At 42.2% G+C, this 20,356-nt stretch overlaps 1 protein-coding gene across 5 annotated transcripts in view; it reads right to left on the bottom strand.

The window, feature by feature from the left end:
- The window catches only part of BCLAF3 (BCLAF1 and THRAP3 family member 3), a 32,787-nt gene extending 16,252 nt beyond the window's left edge, over positions 1-16,535 (bottom strand). For 3 of the 5 annotated variants that reach the window (XM_032681143.1, XM_032681144.1, XM_032681140.1), the window contains exons 1-8: positions 16,002-16,103; positions 11,722-11,846; positions 7,873-7,944; positions 5,348-5,926; positions 4,339-5,004; positions 1,842-2,020; positions 1,075-1,189; positions 817-880 (exon numbers count right to left, since the gene is read on the bottom strand). In XM_032681143.1, the coding sequence (XP_032537034.1) occupies positions 817-880; positions 1,075-1,189; positions 1,842-2,020; positions 4,339-5,004; positions 5,348-5,926; positions 7,873-7,913 (1,644 nt within the window). In that variant the 5' untranslated portion in view covers positions 7,914-7,944; positions 11,722-11,846; positions 16,002-16,103. Of the gene's footprint in view, positions 1-816; positions 881-1,074; positions 1,190-1,841; positions 2,021-4,338; positions 5,005-5,347; positions 5,927-7,872; positions 7,945-11,721; positions 11,847-15,363; positions 15,659-16,001; positions 16,104-16,506 lie in introns of those variants that run through there. The other 2 variants (XM_032681142.1, XM_032681141.1) reach the window with 2 other exon arrangements.
- Positions 16,536-20,356: the final 3,821 nt, after the last annotated feature.

Genomic DNA, 20,356 nt, shown 5'->3' with positions numbered 1-20,356 from the left:
CCAAGTTAGCTGGTATGAACTAAAAACCGACCTGATTCTGTCCCTCAGGGGCAGCACCCCGTACATAACTTTGTTAACACAGATCAACTGTCTGCACACAGGATCCACATCAACCCAGGGATCCAAAGTCTAAAACACTAACAGCTATTCCTAAACAATTACCCTTTCTTGCGCTATATCTGCCTTTTTACAAGTTTCCAAGCAACAGTGAATGGAGCACTGGAATTCTGCATGGAGTTTCCAAGGCATAAATATTCACATAAATTTCAGTAAATCTTAAGAAGTTTTACTATCCTGAATTAAGCTGAATGTCCACACACTCGTACTACAGAAGAGAAATGGTAACTAAATCACAGCAGGCACAGCTTGAAAGATGAAGACAGAAAATCTTATGACCCTAGATGAAAGCATGGGATAAAACAGCATTCTGAGGAACTCTGTGGATGTTGGGTCATTCTAACAGTAGGGTAGAAGAAACATTAAGGCTTTTTGTAATCTTAAAGGGAAAGCAAGAACCACATGTCAGTCACAGACTTAGTATTTACACTGTTTAAAATCAGACAGCAGTTCAAGCAGCAGGAATAGCCACACTCCAGCTACTCTGGAGAACACATCTGCATTTTACTCATCAGTGAACACACTGTACTTGCACCACTGTGACATATGTAAACATGCTCAGGTGTGCATTTTTCTCAAAACACTCAGAATTACTGGTGGTCTTCAAAGCATGTAAAAATTATGTACCAATAAAAATGTTGTTTACATGTATAACATTTTAACTTACTGTTTGCCAAAAAAGTTAAGCTATCAAGATACCTGTGGAGATTCAGATGGCACAGTTCGTTTGTTCTGAAGTTCTGCTAGAGACATGTCAATTCTCCTGGAACACAAAAATATTACATAAAAGAATGCCATCGCTATAAAAGCAAAAGCATTACTGACCAACTACAGAATGCTTTAAAGAATATGGGCAGGTGGGTTAGTCAGTGAATAGAAACACTTCACATTGTGTAAAGTCTGCTGAAGATTAATTACTTAATGTAAATAAATTAAGACAAAAAGTTCAATCATTACCTGTGAATTTCTGGATCCGAATGTATTTTCACTTCATTCGTATTTGTACTTGGTTTATCCTGAATTTTTGAGAATCGTTCATGTAGAGTTATGTCAGAAGATGCAAAATAATTTGCTGCGAATAGATATTAAATACAAGAATGTTATTTGTTGTATTTGAAATGCACAGTGGGAAAATCTATCTTTTAAAAGATTAATTCTTAAGGATACCATGACAACCTTAGTGAAATGAAATTTCAAACTATTTCCGCTTTCAGTTAAACATTCACAAATGAAAGATCAGGCCAGCCCTACTTAGACATTCTTATTTAGTAAGATTAAACTCAGTAGAAAGTTAACTAATCAGCAGCTCTATGATGGTACTACTCAAATTACTACAATCTATAACATTCAACACTGAACACCATGCAGCAATCTGAACACTAATCTGAAAAATTAAAGAAACCACATATAACTAGAAAATTGTGGCCACAGCAAAACTTTTTTTTTTCTTGTTTCCTAAATCAGCAGGTTACTCTCATGTACTAGTATAAAATCTTTTTGACCCTAACACTCTACAATAATGCCTCAGTTAAGGTCTGAGACCTTCTTACAGCCATTCTCCACCCAGCTACTTTAAATCCTCAACCTACATTTTCCTTACACAGCAGAATGAAGCCAAAGGCAAATGCCTGAACTTACAAGGACATCATATCCAAAACATCAGATTTCGGTTTAATAATCATATATACATAAACACATACATATACTCCAAATATTACAGCCACCTTTAACTTGATGAATAATTGTGATTATTTCCTGAGTAAATTCTTTTGATGGGTCCTTTTCAACATTTTGTTTTACAGATTCCATGTGCTCAAACACGGGATGAAAATTCTCATTTTTTCTGCCAACAGCAGCCAGATCATGGGATATCTGTCTCTCTGTAGTATGGCTGGAAGCACTCCTAGAACAAAAAGTTATAGTGAATTATTTTAAAGTTAATATCTACATCTGAAAACTTGAAATAAACAAGTAGAACAAAACAATCGATTAAGAAGTTCATTTTAGGAATAAATGAGATGAAACAAAAAATCTCATTTTGTTCCTTTTTTTAATTAAAAAACTCATAAGGAAGAAAATTTCTTAATAAAATAATTCACTCTCAGGAATCTTTGTTTCAGTGAAGTACAAAGTACAAAATTTGTGAATTTTAAACTTAATTCAAGGAGATTATCAAATACAGGCAAATGAAGATCCTGACATATCTCTTTAGTATAATTCTGGAAGGCAATTATGTCCATGTCTTTGTTTATAAGGAGCTCTAGGCAATTTTCAAGAACAGTTCAGAGATAAAAAAAAAAATCTCACATCTTTGGGAACTGAATCATGACTTGAACCCAGTGAAACAGCAGCAAAACTGCTCCAGGAGCAGTGTGTGAATTTAAGAACATGTTTAGCATCTTTTTGTAAATTTTTACTCATTCTAAATGAGTTTACACCCCAAATGGTTGCCCTGCTGCTTAAACATTATTTTGACAAGAAAGCCAACACTTCAAAAATCCTGCTGTTCTTGTTGCAAGGAAAATGCTTGTCATTCCAAAAGATATGTTGAGGACTCAGAGTCCATGTAAAAGCTTTCAGGATGAAGACTGTTCCTTGTGCATTCTGTAAAGTGATTTTGTGCCTGCCCATCCTGTATAAGCAGCATATAAGACTAGAGTTCCACACAAAAATTGTATTAGAAATAGCCTCTAGCAGGTGCCAGAAGTCATCTATCTGCCTCCAGTAAACTGGAAATAAATGCATGTAAGAGGGAATCCAAGCAACCTCAGTTGCAGATGATTTATCTACCTGTTCCCCAGCTTTATAAGAAACTATTCTTCTTGGCTCAGTCATTTCAAGTTGGGCATCTCTTAAATGCCTAAAGTAGGCAGCATGAACATTCCCTTTCATCAGCTTCTGTAAATCTAGTGTTCTTATCTTTAAAAAATAAAATACTTAGGACTTTTGGCTGCAGAAGCAAACCTTCCACACATAAAATTAACTGTAATCAATGTAGTAGTTTCTTTAGTCTGCAAACAATTACCATGTCCACTGTGCGTGACCGTCAAAAACAGCAGCAAGAGGCCACTCAACACAGGAATTGTCCTGTGGGCTTGCAACAAAACCCAACAACAATCTTCCTCTCCTCATCATCCAGGAAGTTAAATGCTTGTCCTGGCCTGAGGGTGGGAGTGAGCATTACTCTATTTTCCTTCCCTCAGTCTTTAATATAAAGCCCCATATGTGCAGTAACTTGTCTTTGTAACCCTCCACTGTATTACATATTTCTGAAGTAGTGGGGGGGGAAAAAAAAAAAAAAAAATCGGTAGAGATGTTTTATTTGGGACAAGAGGCAGAATACTTTTAAAATGAAGGCTGATCATTTTGGAAAGGAAGGTAATTTCTTCCAAAAGCAATTATTATCAATATAAGACATTCTGGCCTGCAATAGCAAGGCAACAAACCAGAAAAAACCTGCAAAAAAATCTAACAAAACCAAGCTGCTTACTCTCTACCACATATTCATCACCTAAAGTCTCATAGTATTACTCCTTTTTTTTCCATTTCAGCTAGCGTGGGGAATGCTAAATGCAACCACAAGTATTACACGGAAGATAGACAGAAGCAGACTCTACTGCTTTTCAGTTCTGATGCCTCAACAGGTTGCCACTTTTTCAGAAAAATAAGTGACAACTCAGGGATCTTTAATTTTTGACAGCTTTACTGACCTTGAGATCTTGAACATCTGAATATGTGCTTGAGATTTATGCAATTTAAAGATTATCTGACTTTCAGAAAAACTTTTCAGTCAGTCAAAAAAATGCCATCATATTTCAGAACAAAACATAGAACTAGGCTTTTCTGCTTTTGGCATTTTGTTTGGGGTTTTGTTTTTAAATAAAAGTAGCATATTTACTGATCATAGCCAACTTGTTGGTTGGTTACCTGATACAGGTTTGTATCAGGCATATCTGCTCTTTCCACTTCCTACATCTCCATGAAATGAAGTAGAGAATTTTTCTTGTTTGGTTTTTGTTTGTTGGTCGGTTTTATTTGTCTTTAATAGAGGTTTAATAGGTAACTTTTCAGTCTGAGCAAGTTACCATTTTAAAAGAAATAAAACTAAAAAAAGTACAATCATACTTTGTCCTGTTACCTCCTAAAGAAACCATGCTTTCCTCCAACACCCATAAACCATAAACAGAGCAGAAGAAAGAAGAGGTGAGGGGAAACCAATACCTGTACTTGGTCACCGTTTTCTTCAGATCCACTTTGATTGTGAGATGTTCCCTCATACAGTTGACATCTGACACTTTCACATCTGAAACAGTATGACTCGAATCACACTGGCTATTGGAGGAATCTACATTTTTCCTCAATTCCCCGTCCTTCCTTACTCTTTCATTCGGTTTGTTTTTAAAAGATCTCGGCTCAACATCCGTTTTGGAAGAGTTAACACAAGCATCACAGCCCTTCTTTGAGCTATATTTAACAGGTACTTCGACGTGTCCTTCTTCAGTCCGCCTCGCTCTTCCACCACTAAAGCACTCTGACTCTTTGCTATTCCGGGCACCCTTAGAAGAACTGTATTTCTGGTCCTCCTGCTTCACGTACTTCTGAGCTCTATCACCTGGAAAAGGCTTTTCCCCCTCCGGATGCCTGCGCCGGTTGTGATTGTACTCATAGGCTATCTTTGGGACAGAACCCCCCACGTACTCCCTTTCAGCCGACCGGTGGGACTGGGCACCCGGGTATCTTTGCTCCTCCTTTTCTTGGTAGGGTGGAAAAGAACGTTCTTGCTTCCACTTGGAATTTCTTGCTACGTCTCCACAGTCATACCTCTCCATTTCCTTAGCCCTTTTAGACGTGTGCCCATATTCTCTGTAATCGTGATCTTCAGGATACCTGTGTTGACATAAAGCAATTTACACTTGCACTAGAGAAGAAAGCGAGAACTTATACGTGCAGAATGTTGGACAGCAGAATGCGTGGCAAGTTAACCCAAAATCCCTCACGCCAAGGTACAGATGTGCAGGGGCTCTTAAGAGGGAAATAATATCCTCTCATACTACAGCCAGCAATACGATTTACTTAAAAGACAAATACTTCACTACTACCAGTCGCCCATAATTAAACTACAAAGTGGCCAACGTGTTTCAAGGTGGATATCTTCAACTATAATGAAAACAGACTTTCACTTGAGGCTTTACACCACAATACCCAGGGTTTAATTATTTTATTCCTATACCTCTTCTGTAAAGAGCTCCTTGCCGTGAATTCATCAGAAATTCTTCTGGGTGACTGACCATACTTCTCTTCATGTAACCTCTGGTGCCTCAAGTCATCTTCATGCCATTTTCTTTCAAGTTTACATGAAGACCCTAATGGTCTATGAAAAGGCTTCATTCCTTTTTCGTTTCCAGTGACTTTGTAGTGATCAAACACATATCTGTCCTCCATTTTGTGTTGGTAAAATGGACGATCGTGCTCTTTATAAGGTATTTCTGAGTATTTTGGTGGTAACTGGCATCTCCTACTGCTTTCAGTTCTTTCAGATGAATGTGTTCTGTAGGGCTTATGACTGTAAGCATCTTCCATGGGAATTCTTTTCAGGTTTGGTGAAGGTGACCTACGTTCATATATTCTCTGGTGGTTATTTCCATGAGGTGCAAACCTGGAATTGCTTTGTCCATATTTTTCATCTTCTGTTCTCCAAGGCATAGGCTTCTTTGGGTCCTTACGAAAGCTTTTATATTCACAGTCATAATTAATATGAGCATGCCTTTGCCTATGATGCTCTGGACTCCTAAATGCTGGAGATAAGGACCTAGAGCAAAAATAAAATCCACTTTCAGTAGTCCATAAAATTGAATCATCTTCTTAATGAGAACATCTATTCCCTAAGGAAGTAGAGTTTAGTACACAATTTTAATCAACTTGTAAAAAAATTAAACCAAAGATATTCAAAGTGACATTTTCCTGGCTAAAGCAGCAAGCTTACTTTTACTCTGTTGAAAGATTTCATAGGAAAAATACCCACTCAAAATAGAAGTAAGTCAATAATTTTTGTCTCTTCAAAGTTTTTAATTTAAAACTTAAAATAATTTCACATATATGAAGTTTCCACTACATTGAAAACAACTGTTAAATGTATTTTCACACTTCTCAAGCATTTCCTTATTTTTTTTCAGAGCCAAGAGAAAAAAGAAGGAAAAACAGCATATAAAGAAATTTAAGAAGAGGAAAAATGCCTTTTCAGGTTTTCTTTGCATGTCAAAACAACCCCCAAAGCTTACTGTAGACATTATAAAATATTCTATTTAAAATGCCATACAGGTAGGCTTTTTCCTACAGAAAAGACTGAATTTGAAGAAAATGCTTAGGTCTTTTTGAATAATTGTATGTACATGTTCACACATGTATACATATGCACTTCCACACTTACTGCAGCTTTTGCTATTAAAGATTCAATTGCATCACTGTGCTTTGCATTTTCACCTACACTTACAAAAACAAGGGCAACCTGTTAGGTTTTAGCCGAAACCTGCTTAAATAAAGAAAAAGCAGCACAAGCCATTAGCAAGAAACAGAAAGTAATCCCAGACATAGCAGTTCTGCCTGTATTCACTGCACTCTCTCAACACACTCTTTAATGAAAACATCAAAAAATGCAAGTAGGAAAAAAAAATATCAAGGAAGTCACTTCCTTTGTACACCTATTGCAAATGTACAATTTGGCAGAACTGTTTGCTCCATTTCTACAAATGAGTTCAGATTCAGAACCACAGATCTTCCTAAAAACAGAATGGCTGACTTCCAATAGCACCCGTACTGCGGCTGCCGTCCCATGTTGGTCTGGTTATGGCTTGCATTTTAATGAGAGCTGGGGCATTCCTCCCTGCTCTTACTCAAAGGACATATTCACAACTATCAATCTAGTACAGACATGGATAGGGTTTCTCTTTTTAAAAAGAAAGAAACTAATTAAAAAGCCCACACATTCTTCTGTGTTATCCAAACTCTCCTCGTCTTGTTCATCACAACTTGGTCTGTTCCTAAAACCAGTAGAAAAGGACTTCTGAGCTCTCAAAAGCTTAAATTGTATTCGAGCCTCCTAGTTTTAGCACCTTGAATTTGCACTGCAAGCCTTAAAAATTAGGCAGGTAACTAACAGCATGAAGTAAGCTGGATGTTATTCTGGTGACAACATCAGTAACACATGCTACTAGGCTAATGTCCAAGGAGAAGGGCACTGACTCCCATGTTTCCAGTTTGTGTTATGCTGCAAGGCATGTTTGACTCTGCTAAAGATCAGTTTGCAGCTGAGCCCCCAAACCTCAGAAAGCTCAAAGTGTTTGAACCAAGAAGTTTTTTTTAAAAAAAAAAAGAAACTAATAATTTTTTTTAGCAGTCCCTCCCTGTAAACCAAGAGCAAGTTACAGACATTTAAATGCACAAGGTAGTGCTTGAGTAAAAATAACCTTAAATAGTTTGGTGCTTCGACTTTGTGCTTAACGTAGTTCTAAATCCCAAAATATGGAAGGTGAACAAGGTTCTTGGCAGACTGTAAAAACTTAACACCTCCAGTTTAAAAAAAATCATCATAATAAAATGGTGAGCTGGGAAAAAATTGCAGAGGGTGTTCAGCTTGGAAAATAAATCATAATTTACAAAATATACTTTACAAATTGCAATTCAGCATGTAATATTCAGGTCCTATTTACAAATCCTTATAGAGCCCTACATTTCAGAACACAAGTTATGGGTATTTACCTTGGTTTCCATCGTGGTGATCTTGATCTAGATCTTGTCATCTTCTCTCACGTGCTTAGGAGTTTCTTGAAGCTGTAAAAATGATATCATTTACTAGTCTGATTACAAACTGCAACAGGAACAGTTGTTTTTAACAAGCATAGTATTAGATGCTTCAAAGTTCGGGTGAGACATATTTTTAGGATGTTTTACTTAAAAGGTAAACCTCTAATACCCATTTTAAGACAAGTAGCTTTCTTTTCCTAATTGCTTATTTTATTTGCTTTATAAAGATTTACATATTTTATCATTGTTCCATTTTTCTTGCCGTCTATTCATCCTACTTTTAAATGTTAATAAACTCATAAGCAAGCTGCAGCAACTGAAAAATTGTTGCAGTTGTTAGTATGTGTTGAATGCTGTAGACCATAGAGGAGAAACAGCTTTAAAAATCAAGTTTGTGAAAAAAAATGTTTTTGCATCAAGTTATATTCTGAATTCCATATATATTGAATTTCAAATTTGTAATATACACCAATATTTTTACATGGTTACAGACCTCTTGTAAGCTTTAAGTGCTCCATCAAATCTTAACTGCTAGATCATCACATATTTCATCCAAATAAAACCAGATACAAAAGGTCACTTTTCATTTATATACTTCACCTGTTAATAACCTACTACCTGGACACACATTTAAATATACTATGGATGCAAAGTGTTGCTCCTAACTCCTGAAAGTAGCTCTGGGCATCCCTTCTCATAATAGCTACAGAAGAATGAGAAAAATATCAGTGTAATCTACCCTTTTAGGTCTTCTTTGCAAAAAGATATTAGGACCTTGGAAAACAAGTGATGAAAGTATATACCAACTCACCAGTAATGCGACTGGTGAAAAGAAATGAAATCATTATTCATTACTGAGCAAATACAAAGGATTAAAGCAGAGTGAAATTATTGGTTAACTGGTTAAAAACTGGAATTTGGACCACATACTCATGCCTTCTAATTGCCAAAAGATGCTGTAAAGGGCAGAAATATAAACAGACAGAAAAGCAGGTCCATCAACAGCTCTAAAATTAATGAACAACCAATCACTGGAAAAATGAAGGAAAACGCCCAGGTCAATGTCACTCTCTAAGTGCTCTGGTATTTGCTGTAATTATTTGCTCAGACACTCACGGAGACAGAAAACTAGTCTGAGCTGGCCAAGTATGGCCTTTTTGATACTCCCAGCATTCAAATAATCTCTTTAACTAAATCTTTTACCTGAAAAACTGAAATTGAAAGGGGAGAAGCAAGCTTTCAGGCCCTACCTGAAGTATTGTACACCCATGTCTGACCCAGTGCCTCACACATCCCGCCCACCCCATCCCACTAGCTCGTCAAATAAAGTATCACTCCTTGCTATATTTGATTTTTTTAGTATGAATAGCTCATGGCTGAAAAAATAGTATCTCAAGAGAAGAATGTACAGCATACTTCTGATGCCTACCCCACAGGTCGATGTTAGATAAGTCACCTCATATTTCAGAGTGATTCTAGAAAGTTCTCACTAAGTTGCACAATAAGCTAACCAGACCTTTATTTGCAAGACACAGCATTAGCTCAGTCCTGAAGAAAAACCTCTGGAATTTATTTTTTAAAAATCTCAAAACTCTCCTGTGCACCATGAGGGTATTTGCTCCACAATGAATCATTCCATGTGGTAAAGCACAAAGTTGTAAGTATTGCAAGGGACAGTGAAGCAAAAAAAAAAATCCAGTCCCAAAGTACCCCAAGGACAAAATACAGTATTTGTTCCCTGGACAAAATACTTGTTCCCTGAACTTTGATTTATGAAGTTATCCCTGCCTCATAGATCCTAAAGGCATATATCTGAGGACCACATAGCATGAATTAACTTCAGGCCCTTTACCTACTTGAACATCATGCTGGCCAAAGTTAAATATGGTGCTCCAATGCCAGTATTCATTAAATATTATTTTTCAAAGAAAAGTAATACTGTGACAAAAATGCTTGCCTGTTTTTCACCCATAAAAACACACCTTACAAAACAGAATAGTATTTCAGAAACCAAAAACCACACTCCCTGGTTAACACATTTCAAAACATGGTGTGTCCTGCAAGCTTCAAAGATTCACTACTACCCTCTCTTCTGGTAAACTTTTAAAAGGTGACAGTGTTTTATGTGTTGATCATATTATTTCTTTATATCTTCCCTTCAGTTCTGAACTTTATTCTTCATTTCCAAGTGAATGAAAAGACAAAAGCACCATTAAACCCCACCCAACCATTGGTACAGAACCTGATCTGCCAGACTGATCCAGGTAGAAACTGAACATACATAACAAGCAATTCCTTATTCTTTCGAGACTGGCTAAACAATTGTACCTAAAAGTGTGAGAAGTACTGTGACAGCATGTCCTAGATCTTGCCTTAGGATAAGGAGGACTGCTGTAATTTCCAATGAAGACACTCCTTTTGTTTAATGGAAAGAAGTGTTCATTTGTTTCAATGCACCTCCTCAAAAATGACCCACACAGTATGATTTCCTCACAGAGAAACACACCATACAAAGGCAGCAGACACTCGACCTCAACCAAGACTCCCCATGTAACACCAGAATCACAATCTATACAGAATTTGTACACTCATTGCTAAATCCAGGTTTAAATCACCTCAACTAGACCAGCAATATGGTTCCATACCAAAAGCAAGCTTTTTGGAGGACAGTATTGGGTAGCAAGCCTGCCTATAGCAGAATTACTTGAATTAAGTGAAGGTCCTACAGTTTCTGAGTCAGCATCCAGCTGCTTCTGAAAAGCCAGGTCATGTTGGAGCAGAGATGCTAGGACCTGGCTGCTCTGGGCTCTGAATTTCTTCAAGAGCTTCTGCTGTGCTTTGTGAGATGCTGTCACTATGAAAACATGAAGAACTATTTTTTTAACTAAAAAGCATTATTAAGTTCATAGTGCTGCTTGTGTTTGCTGTGTTACAACAATAAGTGACTTATTGGAGGAGTTATCAGTAACTGTGCTTAGACAGTTTTTAAATATTAATGGAAATCCCACCTTTTAGTTTCTTTCCCTTGACTTTTGGAATTGATATCAGACAACTTCCCTCTCAGGAAAAATGGCCTCAAGCCTGCTGCCAGCTCTCTTTGATTCCACCCTTGAGAGATCAGTGCTTTGACAAGCACAAAATTCTTGTAGTATATATCTACTACAAACCTGAAAGGAGTATCTTGAGACAAGGAACTCAAAACCAACTGTATGAAATGTGCCAACTTGAACACATGTTCTTTCAGAAAGGCTATAAATTTTTACCAAGGTGCTCTCCTGAAAGAACAATCTTCAACCTCCTTGACATTCTCCAGCAGAAACACAAGAAATCACAAGTGACTAAATGACTGCAGTTATCTAGCTGAACAGAGGGGAACTGGAGCTCTTCTTAATGCAAAGAGCCCCACATCAGCAAGCCCCAAAGAGCTAAACCCCTGCAGATACACCACAGATACAGTAGAAGCAGTTAACTCTCCTGTAAAAACTTATAAATGTACAGACTGCTTTACATGCCTTTTTGATGCCTTTTATTATCTACAACAGATCATGGAAGAAACTCTATTTAGGGGACACAGAGGGCAGAACAATACCAGCAGTGCTCATCACCAGGGAGCTGCTGTTCAATGCCATTTCACCTCCAGTGAAGGGAGGTGTCATTCCTTACCCCTCTGTGAGGGATTGCCCGGCCACCATTGCCACTGACTCGCAAACCCTTTAGAGGAGAGGGATAAGCAAGCGTCTCATAAGCTGGGTCCCACAGCTGACAGGAAGACAGACACTGACTCTTGCTGCAAAAACTACCCACCTCACTATTCTCTCACTTTGCCCAAATAGATAAGGAGCAGCTCCAAGCTTTCCATTGACTGTCTTCTAGGCAGGGATCAATCGGAAGCTGCAAGGGACACGCCAAAGTCTGTATTGCTGCAGTGTCTGTCAAGAAAGAAAAACCAGGAATTGATACTCAACATCAGGACAACCAAGTCTTTGACAGAAATACAGTCAAAACCCGAGCTGCAATCCAGACATTAAAAAAAAAAAAGGCAGGAAATACCTTAAAGTCTGCAATTCAGAAAGCCATTTACACTGCCATTAAGTGAAAACCGTAGAACTGGCAACTTCTCAGGTAGGTAGGTTGTAATACCTGATGCAAAGGCTGTCCCAGCAGTGCCCACCCCAGACACTGTCCAAGCAGAACACAAGCCTGGCATGTTCTTGCCTATTCAGCTTCCAGGCAAACCTTATAATCTCCAATAGCAAATGCCCAGGAAAGAGTGCAAAACCAGAGAAATACCTCCCAACCTACCAGCCTCAATGTTTCTCAACCTGCAACAGGACTTTTTAAAAGTCAAGGCTTCTCAGACTGGCTTCAGTACCATCACCACAGGCAGAGGTTTCCAGTGCTGTGCTAGGCCATGCATAGACCCATTTCTCCGTGAGCTTTCCACTAAACACCTTTGATCCTCAAAACCACAGCTCCCAAATGGCACCTGCATCCACCAACCCCAACCCTCCAGGGGCTGGAGAAAGGATGTCACCAACTGTGCAGCACAAGCCTGGCCCATGCTCCAGCATCGCTGCACCAGCACCAGAGAGGTGCCTGGAGCCCAGTTACAGCTCTGCCAGCACATGGAGGTGACTCCCATCTCAAGGCACATCACCTGAGGGAAGGACATATGTTTGAAAGGTTTGAAAACTATGAGCTAGAACAGTTGTTTAAGTCAAGGACACACACTCAGCTGAGGCAAATGAAATTCAGCTGAGGGATTTCAAAACCATTCCCTCTTTTAGACAACACAGCAAGTAAAAGATCAATGCAAGTGACTGAGATCCAAATTTCCATCCTCAGTTTTCTCGTAGCTCTCCTATATTCGACAACTGCTCTTTTTGATTACAGATCCCTCCTCCTGGACTTTTATCACTCTCAGAGCACCTTCCACATCTCCAAGGTTATGTTTTGAATCTCCACAATATTTTGTAGCAGGTCTGGTAGCACCACCCCCAGGCCACTGCTGTCTCACAGCCTAAACCCTCACCACCAACACTACCAAGGAGATGATCTTTTTTTTTTTTTTTTTTTTTTTAAAACCACTTTCATTTTTCCTTTTCAGTGCCATGTCATATTTATCAAATTTCCAGACCTGGCCCACAGTACCTCCCCAGGCAGCTGTGGCAGAGCAGCTGGGAATGGTGTGCAACCATGGCAGGAGGCAGCACCATGAGTCCACACTACTGCCCAATGTGTCACAACCCAAGGAGTGCAGCGAGCTCCAATGCTCCAGTTTGTCTGCGGAGACACTTGGCCTCCCCAGCACCAGAAGCATCCCTCCAACCTGCCAAAACCACACCACTCTTTCTCAGCTTTGTCATTTTTCTTTGGCACAAGCCGGGGAAGGCAGGCTTTATACAGCTTGTATCCCAATGCCAAGGATTGTTAACAGACAACCAGGCCTCACATTAGCAAGGTAACTGTGCCATGCAGGGGCAGCATGTGGGAATCACTCTCTTTTGCTTGCTACACAAAATGGATAAGAGATATAAAAATTATTGTACTCCCTTACATTGACAGTAGGATGAAGACCTACGACAGAAAGTACAGGCTTAGCTGAAGCATACAGAATTTCCTAATGGACCACTAAACAAATTTTAAATTACTCCTTGGAATACATAGAAAGTATTCCCACGTGCCTGCATATTTGAGCAAAAGTATAAAAATAACTAAGTCTACTGAACATGTAACTTCTCAGCGTGTTCTCATTTAAAAGCAACCCATTTAATGACACTAGTTAGCAAGTGATGCCTCACCTTTGCAGAAAAACAGATTACAATGCCAACTTGGAAGGACTAAGCAGGATAAATCTGTGTCACATAATAAGTGAGGTATTACACTCAAATAAACTTCTTTTTTTTATACAAAGAAAGCACAACCCATACATATATTATTGAGTCATTTCTATAACATGTTGAATTAGGGGCCTTTAACATCTGTCCACTACAGTGTCAAATGTCACAGCACCATCCCCAGTCACTTCTGCCTACCCCTTTCTAAGGGGACACCAGAAGCATGTCATAGTCCCAGAGACAAATCACCACAACTTCCTGCCTACCAAAAGCTCTCCAACACATACAAACCACGATGAAAACCTTTGCTTTTTCACCTTAGGTCAAAAAACCACCGGGAAACTAAAATAAGACCTTTATTTATTCAGAATCAGAGATGCCACACAGCAACATTATCAGGAGGCTGGGAAGCCCAGGCTGCCTTCTCCAGTCACATCAGAGAAATGCACCCTTGCTGGAAGACTCCCAACATGTTTCCTCCCTTCCCTGCAGACAGCGAGCGTCTGCTACCACCTGAGAGGAAAAGCAAACCTAACTCTGTGCAACCACATCGCTCATCAGCTTGCTGCAACACCAACCCAGCCTCTGTCACCTCCTTGTGAACACCCACAAGCCAAGACTGCACCGAAATCAAGCCCATCTCATCCCAGCGCAGGCGGATGGAGAGTTGGTTTGATCACTCTTACAAAAGCAGTGGCAGAAATACCAGTTATTTTGCTGAAGGCAGATGTGGAGGAGTGCATGGACACTCAAGACTGACAGCTGTTTATCAGGATAACAGGGTGTGCCTCTAGAGGAAGTTAATTAATTCAGTTCACCTCATCAACACCAGTAGTAGGAAAAAAATGAAAAGGGAAAAATCCTCATAGCTTCTGATAAATCTTTCAGAGTATAAATATGAAAATAAGGGGAAAGACTTAGTCACCTGTGTTCTCTGCACCTCTCTGCCCAGCCCCGTGTCAGGCTGCCACAACATAACATCCATCAGCAGAGATCCTTCCGTGCCTTTTGCATATTTCTTCCCCTCCCTTCCTGGCATTCCCTTCCATACTCTTCCTCCAGCCATCCACACCCAGCAAGACTTTCATGAAACATTCACTTTTCCTTGAGGCCCACAAACACGCAAGGTAAGCAGCTAATTAAAATCTCCCAGCAATTTGAGCAGCCTTTGTTTTAAACCCTTGTAACTCAGGAACCTAAACTATATTTATAAGTGACTTGAGGCATTTAAGAATGGCAGTAAAAATTAGGTATTGCTGTCCTGGATGGAGTTGAGCCAAGTGAGTAGACTGCTATCACTGATTCCTCATGAGACACTACTGCACCCCAGAGCTGTATGAATAACTGTGCATAATGAACTAAACCAATCAAAGAAGCATAAAAAACCCACTGATTTGGACAAATCAGCACCAAGTCATCTTGCTTTGAGCTGACTCAGTCCTGAAAATATATTAAGCTAAACCAAAGCTGTGCTGAAATTGAGATGTAACTGCTATACGAAACCCGTACTGTGTAAAGTCTTTACAATGACTTTAACTGGCATAAATCCGCGTGTGACAACATATAAATTACTGGGAACAGGGACTGCCGGTATTTATGCCTTGCTCACCTCTGAGGTGTCCTTACAGAACAGTGAGCAGCGACCTCCGCTCTGCGGTGCTGCCGGCCCTGAGGGTTCACACCACACGGCTGTTCTGGAACAGTCACGACACGGGGGCACGGCCGACAGACCCGCGGCGACTTGTCACCCCTGCCCTGCCCTGCGCTTTGTTCCTGCCCTCCCAAATCTCGCTGAAGGCACCGCACCACGAACACACGGGTCCGTGCACAGGGAGGCGCGGTCCGGGTGCCGCTGCCCGGTAGACCCAAGATGGGAGCAGCACAACCCCCGCCGACCTCCAGCCCCGCAGCAACGCTCCCAACAGGCAGCTCCTCCCGGGGGGGACTTCCCCCCGCCGCCTCCCCGGAACGGGCCCTCGGTGGGCGCGGCGGGGGCGAAGGAGCCCCGCGTACCCCGGCCCGGCGGAGCCCCCAGGGCGGCTCGGCCCGCCCGCTCCCCCTGCCTGCCGCGGCCGGGACTGGGGCCGAGGCCAGGCCCGGGCCGGTGCGGCGCAGGCGGCGCTGACAGGGACAATGCCCGCGGCCGCCCCGGCCCCGGCTCACCCTGACCGCGGCACCGGCCCCCGCCCCCCTGTCCGGGCCTCACACCAGGGCCCACTGCGGCCGCGGGGCCGGTCCCGCACTCACCGCCTGCGGGGCCGCTCCCGCCGCTGCTCCGGCCGCCGCCGCTCCGCCCCGAGCAGGTGCCTGGCGAGCAGCGGGGCGGATCCCGGCAGCCGCGCGGCCGCGGCTCCTCCGCACGGGCGCGGCGGAGAGAAAGGGCGGGCGGGGGGCGGGCGGCCCGGAAGGGGCGGGGCGGGCGGGGCCGAGCGGCGGCGGCTCCGGCACCGCCCCCTGACCGCCCCTCGCGGGCCGGGGCCGCCCCCCGGGACCCCCCGAGCCGGGGTCTGCTGCTGCTCTTCGAGGCTGTTGCGGGGCCCCACGTTCCCGGCCCCGGCAGAGGACGGGGAGCCCTGTTGCTTCCCGGCGTATTGAGCTCCGAACGGCCACGCGGCTGGAATGCCCCGTGGTAAGCAGAGCCCTCCCGTGACACCGAGGGCCAACCGTGTCCTGGGGGGCATCGGGCACAGCATCGCCTGCCGGTCGAGGGAGGGGATTGTACCCGCTCTGCTCTGCACTGGGGCGGCCTCACCTTGAATATTGTGTGCAGTACTGAGCTATTAGAGAGCAGCCAGAGGAGGGCAACAGAGATAGTGAAGGGTCTAGAGGGGAAACCGTTCGAGGAACGGCTGAGATCACTTGTCTTATTCAGCCTGGACGAAACCTCATCATGGTCTACAACTTCCTCGTGAGGGGAAGAGGAGGGTCAGGCACTGATCTCTTCTCTGGTGACCAGTGACAGGACCCGAGGGAATGACCTGAAGTTGTGTCAGGAGAGGTCTGAGTTGGATATCAGAAAAAGGTTCTTCCCCCAGAGGGTGGTTGGGCACTGGAACAGGCTCCCCAGGGAAGCGGTCACAGCACCAAGCCTGACAGAGTTCAATGAGAATTTGGACAATGCTCTCAGGCACATGATGTGATTCTTGGGGATGGTCCTGTGCAGGGCTGACGGTTGTACTCGATGATCCTTGTGGGTCCCTTCCAATTCAGAATATTCTGTATTTCTGTGACACTTCCCACCACCCCTCTAGCCCAGGGAGTGGCTGCTGGCTCCTGCATGGGGCCGGGTGTGGCTGGAGCAGGGCAGGCGGAAAGTGCTGGTGGTTGCCGGGGTCACACCATGCTCCTGGCCCTTTTGCTGGTCTTGGCTGTACCGTAGTGGGTCGGGCAGGAAAGGCTGGACCAAAGCTTCCTCGAGGCTGGATGGGCTCAACTCTACAGCTGAACCCATCCCAGGTGAGGTGACCATGGCCCTCTTGTCCCATGGTGTGAGGGTCATGAGAGTGTAGGTGGTGAGCTGTAGGTGGTGCTCACCGAGGCTCTTAGCAAGTTCCCGGAGTTCCTGTCAGAGCGTGCACTGCAGGATGGCAGCGCTCTCCTTCCCTAGGAGATGGGATTCATTCCCTCGATTGCCAGTCCTGATAGCCAGCAGGCCCAACAGGTTTGGCGTGAGTTTTTCCTTCAAGAGCTGTAAACAGCAGGGTCACACACTGACACAAACTGAAGTCCTTTCGAAACAGAGTATCTTTTTATGGCAGAAAAACACCCAGAATTAGATTAAAGGTCACGCAAACTGATGCTATCTAGATTACACTGGCATCCAAGGCTGTTGGTCAGGGATCGTCAATACTCTTTGGTGCACTGTCAACTCAGCTCATTAATATAAATTTGATTCAGCTCAGATGCAGGCACACACTTTTGGTTTAGCCCAAGCACAGAACTGATGATGGTTTTGCATTTTTACAGTAGCTGCAGGAAGATGGGTGATACCTGATATGGTATCATTACAGGGCCTAGGCAGGCGATATCTGATCTGGTGTAAAGTTAGCCTGTCAACATTTTTTTTGTAAACAAATTAATTTAAGCCCAAAAAAGAGGCAGAGTGAGCACTCTGTTTTACACAGCCTTGACATTTTTGATCCAGCTCAGAGTCATAGTGCTACATTTACTCTGTCATCAAACCATGGCCTAATAGGGTGAAGTTATATTCATTGGATAAAAGTGGAGAGGAAGGGCTGCTTACTCTTGGCATCATAATTAGTCCTCTTCAAAGGGATGGTCTCAGTTTCCTTACATTCCCAGTACCAGTGTGGACTGCTGATTTTGGCTATCCTTTGGACTTTTAGCTGCTGACATCTTCCTCTCTCCTTTTATAGTACTGATCTTTTAGCAGAGCATTATCTTCAGTTCTCTATCTTCTCAACCCTGGCCCTGTTGCTGTAGGTGGGACTAAGGGATCCCTCATCACAGCCATCAGTCTGGTTGCTGTCTTTGTCTGCAGGATCCTGCTCGGTTCTTTGTGGACTAGCTCAAACACAAGGAACCCCACACAGTGTCTGTATAAAATAATTTCCTGCATTCACCAAAACACTTTGAAATTCTCTTAGGAAAAACATATAGAAGTATTTTTAAATTTAGTTGTACTGTTTTTCCAATTAAAAGGGACTGCAAAAGACTTACTGAACTGTAGGGCATAGACATACATTGTCAAGCTGCACTAAACAACACTTGCTTCCACTTTGCTATGTTGGCATTTTTGTTATTAGACACTTGGGATGAGAACTGGGCTCAGTGAGCTTTAGATAGAGACAGTGAGACTGAAGCAGACAGATGCTGTTAATCTGCACTTTCCCAAAGAAACTTGGTCCAGCCTGGGAGGCTCAGCCACATAATGTGCAGTACCAGTTTGGCAGAGCTCTCACAATACATGGGATAATCACTGTATAGGCAGCCACACTTTCATTCTCAAGATTCAGAAAGTCAAACTAACAGTAAAAAAAGTTTGGTTTTATTACCTACTTCAGCTGGAGTAGTGGTTTGCCTGATCTCTGCACATGGGGGGGCTACTGCTGCCCTGAAACTTGAAGCAAAAACTGGTCCAAAGCACGAAGTACAGACAACGAGCCTCTATGTATATAGGATAAACTTCTACATTACATAAATGAAGAATTATCAGATTTCATTATTGACCTCTGTACTTGAAGTTGCTTCCAATGGTCTTGATCCAACGTACATTTATTCTGATGGATAGCAGGATGGATACTATCCTGATGGATATTAAGGACACAAGGATCTCAGTGGTTGGGACCATGTAGTCTAAGAAAACAACAACTTAAGCACACTTTACAAGTGAAATTAATATTCAAATCAGTGCCTGTTAGTAGCTCCACAGCATCATTATTCCCCATCTCCAAATTGTGAAGGCTATTCTATTGCACAAGACTTGGCAATTACTCCTTATTATGACTGATTATTTTAATCTATTTCCATGTTTTATTTCTAATTAAGTGTCATTAGAATAGAGAATCACTTTCCTATTCCTTTAATGTTTAATTTAGTAAACATTCCCTTTGGAAAGAGCATGGCTGTGGTTTGCATGCTAAATACTTGGAAATGATGAATGGAAGTCACCTAAAATTCACAGGCAGGAACTAGCCCTCGACAGCAGACAGATCTGTTCTTTCAAGGAGGCATTTCATTTTCCACATAAAATGTTACTGTTGGCACTGAACTTTGCTGAACCGTATTATGCTAATCTAAAAAAAAAAAAAAAAGTGGAAATAAAACACTTCCTTGATTGCTGGCAAGGTCAGGCACAGCAGCAGGCAGAGCAAGGGAGCCCGAGCTGTGCTGGGGAGCATTGCCTGGGCTTTCCTGCACTGCCAGGGTTGACCACCACAGCAGCTGCCGCTCAGCACCTGCTCTCCACTGAGGTGCACCAGATAAAGTAAATTAAAAGCTTTTTGTAAAGAGTGGGTGAGCTTGGTTATCATACACAATTTGTTTTATTGTCTGCAGACAGAGGCTGGAGATGGTGACACTAAAAGGGAAGCAGCGTGTTGGAGTAGTGAGAGAGGGTCTGATGGAGTCAAAACTCTCAGGGGCATGATCCACCATTGAGGACTGCAGTTCAAGGGTAATCATGGTTTTACCAACCAACCTCTCATAATATCTAAAGGGAAATGTCTCTTTTGTACTTCACTGTCTTGTTATGCCTCCTGATAAGATTTGCATGGCTTCATAAACTTGAAACTTTTGGAGGAGTTTCACTTTTATGCTTTCTTCTTCTGCCCCTCACCCACCACTATCCCTTGGTGCAATCAGGCATTTTTTTATTAAACTACTTTCACCAAACCACAAAGTGTGTCTCCTGTCTTGAAATGAGAACAAGCTGCCTAATTCTTTGCAGGCACAGTACTCATTTGCTTCTTTAATGATAATAATAATGAAAAAATATTTCTGTTGTTCAGTGGAACAAAATTAGCTAAACCTCCAAGTCCTCAGCAAAGGAGCATCAGCACTTATTTTACAGAAAATGAGATATTGGTGTTTAGGTCAGTTCCTGAGGTCACTTGTCAAAGTAACTTCAAATCTGTAATACC

The sequence above is a fragment of the Chiroxiphia lanceolata genome, chromosome 2 (assembly GCF_009829145.1).
Source record: "Chiroxiphia lanceolata isolate bChiLan1 chromosome 2, bChiLan1.pri, whole genome shotgun sequence".
In the NCBI taxonomy this organism is placed as follows: domain Eukaryota; kingdom Metazoa; phylum Chordata; class Aves; order Passeriformes; family Pipridae; genus Chiroxiphia; species Chiroxiphia lanceolata.
Note: the sequence above shows the minus strand (reverse complement) of the source record. Positions and strands in the feature narration are given on the sequence as shown.